This window comes from Cebus imitator, unplaced genomic scaffold (genome assembly GCF_001604975.1).
Source record: "Cebus imitator isolate Cc_AM_T3 unplaced genomic scaffold, Cebus_imitator-1.0 Scaffold87, whole genome shotgun sequence".
Taxonomy (NCBI): Eukaryota; Metazoa; Chordata; class Mammalia; order Primates; family Cebidae; genus Cebus; species Cebus imitator.
The window spans coordinates 3627472-3634161 of record NW_016107402.1 but is presented as its reverse complement, the minus strand read 5'-3'; the positions used below and the strand labels follow the sequence as shown (position 1 = coordinate 3634161).

At 48.6% G+C, this 6690-nt stretch overlaps 1 protein-coding gene across 1 annotated transcript in view; it reads left to right on the top strand.

Annotated features, from left to right (window-relative positions):
* Positions 1-6461, top strand: part of STMN1 (stathmin 1) — a 21344-nt gene extending 14883 nt beyond the window's left edge. Inside the window, exon 5 of the mRNA XM_017534627.2 lies at positions 6306-6461. Coding sequence (XP_017390116.1) covers positions 6306-6449 — 144 coding nt within the window. The 3' untranslated portion in view covers positions 6450-6461. The remainder of the gene's footprint in view (positions 1-6305) is intronic.
* The last annotated feature ends 229 nt before the right edge of the window (positions 6462-6690 follow it).

The window sequence follows — 6690 nt, the reverse complement described above, 5'->3', positions numbered from 1 at the left end:
GGCTCACTGCAACCTCCACCTCCCAGGTTCAAGCAATTCTTCTGCCTCCGCCTCCCGAGTAGCTGGTATTACAGGCATGAGTCACCATGCCTAGCTAATTTTGTATTTTTAGTAGAGACAGGGTTTCTCTATGTTGGTCAGGCTGGTCTTGAACTCCCGACCGACCTCAGGTGATCCGCCTGCCTCGGCCTCCCAAAGTGTAAGGATTACAGGTGTGAGCCACTGTACCCAGCCTATTTTAGCCATTTTTAAGTGTACAATTTAGTAGCAGTAAGTGCTTTCACAATATTGTGTAACCACTAGTATTATGTAGTATATACTTTTAAAATTTTACAGAAGTATAAGTTAGCAGCAGATTAAACTTTTTTTTTTTTTAAATTGATTTTTAGAAGTGCTGGCCTAAATGGTAACCTGTGGGGAAGGCTTGGGCCCCTAATTGAGGTGCCTGAGTCCAGTGCTTGGCTTTTTTTCCCCAAATCATGGAGTGGAGTTAGGCCCCAGAGAATGGTGTGGGCTGAGGCCAGGCTCCCTCCCAGGCTAGAAAACTGGGCAGACAGACACCACCCTTGAAGGGAGACTAGCCAGGCACTGCACAGCCTGGGGCAGTGCTGTCCTGTGTGTCTGGGACAGGAAGGCTGGATGAGAGGCCTGGGGGCATTTTGTTTAGAGGCCCAGCAGGCTTTCCTTCTGACTCACTGTAGGGTGTCAGTTGTTTAGAATCCCAGGAATCTCAGCTCCAGCTGGAAGGACCATCAGCGGCTCCACCGTGGTGGGATCTACCCTTCTTGTTTAAAGAAGGAATCTGGGGCGAGAGAAAAAGGACTGATTCAAGGTTGCAACCAGTTAGTGATGGTCTCAAATACAGGCCTTTTAGTTCCTAGGCAGAAGCAGGGCAGAGATTTTATTTTATTTTATTTATTTTTTTGAGATGGAATCTTGTTCTGTCACCCAGGCTAGAATGCAGTAGCACCATCTCGGCTCTGCTGCCTCAACCTCTAGAGTAGCTGGGATTGCAGGCAACCTCTCCTGCCTCAGTCTCCTGAGTAGCTGGGATTGCAGGCACCCCACCACCATGCCCAGCTAATTTTTGTGTTTTTAGTAGACACGAGGCTTTGCCATGTTGGCCAAGCTGATCTCGAACTCCTGACCTCAGGTGATTCTCCCTCCTCGGCCTCCCAAAGTGCTGGGATTACAGGCGTGAGTCACAGTGCCCAGCCTAATTTATTTTTAATTTTAATTTTAATTTTTTTCTCAGACTTTAGTGAGCATAAGAAGGGGCACAGAGTTTTAGAGTAACACAGAATGGCATTCTGGATATGTCTCCAAGAGCTCTACAGGGGCCTTGGGCACCCACACCCTCATATGTAAACTGCAGAGATTCCCTCAAAGGCTGAATGAGTATTGAGCCCCGTGCTGAGTTTAATGAAACACTGGCCCCTCCCTGCCAGTATTCCTCCTGCCAGCTTCATGGGTCTTCCTAGCCTGCCATTTCCCCTCATTGTGGGTGGTGGGGGCAGAGGAAGGCAGACCCTCCCCCCAGAGTGAGAGCAGGGGGCTGACAGCCCGCTGCACCCGCCCACCTCAACAGCCCTGTCCCCACTGCCCTTCTCCCTGTACTTGCCTCTGCTTACTCTCTGGGTCTTTGGCCTTTCTTTCCAAGATGCAGAACATTTGTAAAATTGAAGGGGTTGGACCAGAACCCAAAAGTCCATTTTGAGAAGGGGAAGCTAAAGTCCAGATGCCTTACATTTCTGTGTCTTTTCTAGGAGTTCCAAACCCCCAGCACATCTGAGTGGGCTGCCCCCAGGGGACTGGGACATCTGCTTCTGTGTTACGTGGCTCCATCATTTCTCACTCCCTCCTGTCTCTCTTTTCTTCCTTTTACATGACTGAAGTTGTTTGAGCTCTTAATGATTTGCTGTGCATTATGTAGGCATTTTATATAACGCATCTTATTGAATTCTTTTTTTGTGGGGGGACGGAGTTTTGCTCTTGTTGCCCAGGCTGGAGTGCAGTGGCATGATCTTGGCTCACCACAACCTCCATCTCCTGAGTTCAAGGGATTCTCCTGCCTCAGGCTCCTGAGTAGCTGGGATTACAGGCGCCTGCCACCATGCCTGGCTAATTTTTGTATTTTAGTAGAGACGGGGCTTCACCATGTTGGTCAAGTTGGTCTCGAACTCCTGACCTCAGGTGATCCAGCCACCTCAGCCTCTCAAAGTGCTGGGATAGCAAGCATGAGCCATCATGCCCGGCCCTTACTGAATCCTTAAAACAACCTTGTAAAGTAAATACTATTCTTTTTATCCCATTTTATAGATGAGGAAACTGAGGTTCAGAGAGGGTTAGGTTACTTATCCATTGCTAATTAGAGGCAGACCCAGCAGGCTGCTCTCTCAATGCTATTTTCCAGATAGCTGTGTCCCATTCTGGCCTGAATTCATGGGGCTCAGTATGGCTGTGCCTGTGCTCACTTCTTCCTTCCAGTTTTTTCCAAATGGTCTCTGACTTGGCCCTCAGATATGCTCACCTGGCAGGATCTCCTGGGCAATCAGGGAAGAAGGTTGAGATGTTGGTTCCAGTTTCTGACATACCTCATGTATTGCCTTCCCTAACCCAATCTCCTTCCTCTCCTTTCTCTTTAGATCTCCAAGAACTAGAAGGTTCCCTAAGAGACCACCCAAAACAAGCCTGTCCATTCATTTGTTCATTGACTAAATACACATCCAGTCCTCCTACTTGCCAGGCAGTGTTAGGGCCTGAGGATGCATCAGTGAACAAGGCAGACAAGGTCTCTGCCCTCGTTGACATCCTGGAAGAGGAGATAGACTATAAAAGGGATTAGGATGAGTGCATGGTCAGATTTAGGATCTAGGTCATGGGGAAGCTAACAGGAGCTGATGGACTGGATATGGGCATGGAGTGAGGGATGACCCCTGGGCTTTTCACTTGAGGAGCTGAGTGACGGGAGGTGCCATCTACTCAAATGAAGAAGCCTAGAGAAAGAGTAGATGTGGGGGGAACAATGAGGAGAGGAACAATGGTTTCATTTAGCCATCATGGCAGACCTTGCTGGCTGCTCTCCCAGGACTGAGTCTCTCCTCCCTTATAACAGAACCTGAAAAGTATTGTGTTGTTGTTGTTGTTGTTGTTGTTGTTAAGCACTCACCTGTCTGGCTCCTTCTTGTACCTTTTGCCCTTATCCCATCCTTCTTTTTCCTGGAACAGAGATGTGATATGCAGAAGTACAGCAGCTATCTTGTTATCCTGAGAGTAAAAGTCACATGATGGCTGGGACAGGGAGATGGATAGATGCTGGGTCCTTGACAATATCATTGAGCTGATATACCAGTCTGGGCAAGTTAATCATTTTGCTTGTTTAAGCTACTGCTTTTGAGCCATCACACCTGGCCCATTGTGGGTTTGCATTGCTTGCTGCTGAATGAAGTTATAGCTAATGGAATTATGTTGAGTTCAAGATTTTTGGAGGAGGCATCTGGGTCTAGAGAAGGAGGGGGGGTTACCCCTATACACTGAGCTAGCCAAACCAGATTTCAGTCATTTATTCATTCAAGAAATATTTACTGAACACCTGCTATGCACCAGGCACTATCCTAGGTGCCGAGAATTTAGCAGCAAATAAAGCAAAGATCCTTGCCCTTGAGGAGTTTGCCTTCTGCTATAATCAGGAAGCCAGCTCGGACTTCTGGGCAACTGCATTTCATCCCAAGGGTGGTGGGATTTGAGGCATGAACAGGTGATAGTGGTCATGTGTCACATGTCTATTCCCACTGCTCTCCTCACCCACTCATGATCTTAGCAAATCAAAATGGTCAACATATTTCTCCAGTATTTTTTCTATGAGCCAAGCACTGTGCTGTGTTCTACCTCTGAGGGAGGTGTTATCATTATCCCCATGTTACAGGAAGGTTCAGAAAGCCATCCTAGTCACACAGCTAGCCAGTGGTTGTGCTAGATTTAAACCCAGGGCTTTCTGACTCCAGAAATTCACTGACCCCCTTCCATCCCCAGACAACCTCTTTTAAAAAAAAACCCAAAAAATGCCAGGCGCGGTGGCTCAAGCCTGTAATCCTAGCACTTTGGGAGGCCAAGGGGCGGGTGGATCACGGGGTCAAGAGATCGAGACCATCCTGGTCAACATGGTGAAACCCCGTCTCTACTACAAATACAAAAAATTAGCTGGGCATGGTGGCACGTGCCTGTAATCCCAGGTACTCAGGAGGCTGAGGCAGGAGAATTGCCTGGACCCAGGAGACGGAGGTTGCGGTGAGCCGAGATCGTGCCATTGCACTCCAGCCTGGGTAACATGAGTGAAACTCCATCTCAAAAAAAAAAAAACCCAAAAAATAAATCTTTATTGTCTAGATATTTTCAAAATCCCCCACAAAGATGCTATGTTCTCATTTCCCCCATTTTCTTTTCTTCCATACCTCTGATATAAAGGACATTATTTTTATTTTTTGAGACAGAGTCTCACACTGTTGTCTGGGCTGGAGTGCAATGCCGTGATTTCAGCTCACTGCAACCTCCGCCTCCCAGGTTCAAGTGATTCTCCTGCCTCAGCCTCCCAAGTAGCTGGGATTACAGGTGCCCACCACCACGCCTGGATGATTTTTTGTATTTTTAGTAGACATGGGGTTTTACCATGTTGGCCAGGCCAGTCTCGAATTCCTGACCTCGTGATCCACCCGCCTCAGCCTCCTGAAGTGCTGGGATTACAGGCGTGAGCAACCACGCCTCACCTATAGAGGACATTATTATACCATATTAGAACTTCACCCAGGTGTCCAGACAGCTCCCCACCTATGTATTCCTCTTATTTGTAAGCTGCATGTTCATATAGCTATCTAAGATGCCAGGTAGCCCTTGTACTCCATTTCCCACTTTGTTTCACCATCACGGGTTTGCCTGTTAACCCACGGAGGAAAGCTTCGGGATTGAGGGGTAAACTTACCGTAACTACAGGTGAATACTGCAGGCTCCTGGGCAACCTCTTGGCCCCTATTCCTGTACCCATTTTTGTCATGTCATTGAAACAATTTCCTGATTTCCCCTTTCTCCTTGCTTTGGACAGGGACAAAGTGTCTTGTTCATTCCTGTGGTCTAGGCACCTGCATGAAGATGAAGGCCTAGCACCCTTCATTTCTCCATCCTACCTTTTTTTCTTTCTTTCTTTCTTTTCTGAAATGGAGTTTTGCCCTTGTTGCCCAGGCTGGAGTGCAACGGCGCTGTCTCAGCTCAGCGCAACCTCCACCTCCTGGATTTAAGCAATTATGCTGCGTCAACCTCTCAAGTAGCTGGGATTACAGGCATGCACAACCACGCCTGGCTAATTTTGTATTTTTAGGGGTTTCTCCATGTTGGTCAGGCTGGTCGCTAACTCCTGACCTCAGGTGATCTGCCTGCCTCAGCCTCCCAAAGTGCTGAGATTACAGGCGTGAGCCACTGTGCTCCTCAATCCCACTTTTTAAGAAGCTTTCTCTATGCTGGGTGCTGGGAATATAGACAAGTCACAGAACAAGACACACACCCCTGGAGGGAGACAGGCAAGTAACAGGTGTCACAGTGTAATGGGTCTGGTAGGATAATCGGAGGGACCAACAGAAGTACAGGAAAGGGCATCCAAGTCAGACCAGTGTGGTGGGAACCAGTCAAGGAGGGCTGCCTGGGGGAGTTGACACCTGAGCTGAGTCCCAGATGAGAAGCAGGAGTTGAGCAGGTAAATAAAAGCAGTGGGGGTGTTCCAGACAAAGAGAGCAGCACATGGAGGGTGGAAAGGCGAGATGGCAGCATGTGCGCATGGCTGGACTGTGGATGGAGGCGGGCTTATCTCCCACTAAGGAGTCCTGCCTGGCCACCCCCCCCCACTGTCCTCCAATTCATATCTCCCTTCTTGTACCTTTTGCCCTTTTCCCATCCTTACCCAATTCATATCAGGGTACTTTGCACCAGCCCAGTACCCTCACCTCCCTGCCCTAGAGCCTCAGGCTTCCGGAGGCCAGGTCATCACCACCTCCTCCTATCAGACCTCCTCCCCACACCCCGTTCCTGCCTGAGCTTTCTTACGCATTTAAAAATCCAGATGCCTAGGTTGCTTCCCATACCAACAAGATCAGAATGTCTGGGGGCAGGGGCCAGGTGTCAGTGTTTTTTAAATATCCCTGGATGATTCCATTTTCAGCAAAGTTTTAGGACCACTGTTTTAGCCTTGATGAAGCGCCCATTCACCTCTTCTCCCTTGGGCCCTGGGTTGCAGATGACCTGGTGATTTTTTTTTCTTCCAGATTTACTTCCTGGACTCACGGGCCTGGGTCCCAGTACAAATTTCTGCTGAGCAATCTTGTCTCTGCTCTGTTCCTGACCTTTGCCTAGCCCTGGGCCTCCAGTCTGCCGTGATTACCTCGTCTGACCTATCTCACAATCACTAGGTACTTAATAAATATTTGCTGTTGGGGGCTGGGTGTGGTGGCTCATGCCTGTAATCCCATCACTTTGGGAGGCCAAGGCAGTTGGATCACAAGGTCAGGAGATGAAGAACATCTTGGCCAACATGGTGAAACCCCATCTCTACTAAAAATACAAAAATTAGCCGGGTGTGGTAGTGCACATCTGTAGTCCCAGCTACTCTGGAGGCTGAGGCAGGAGAATTGCTTGAAGCCGGGAGGCAGA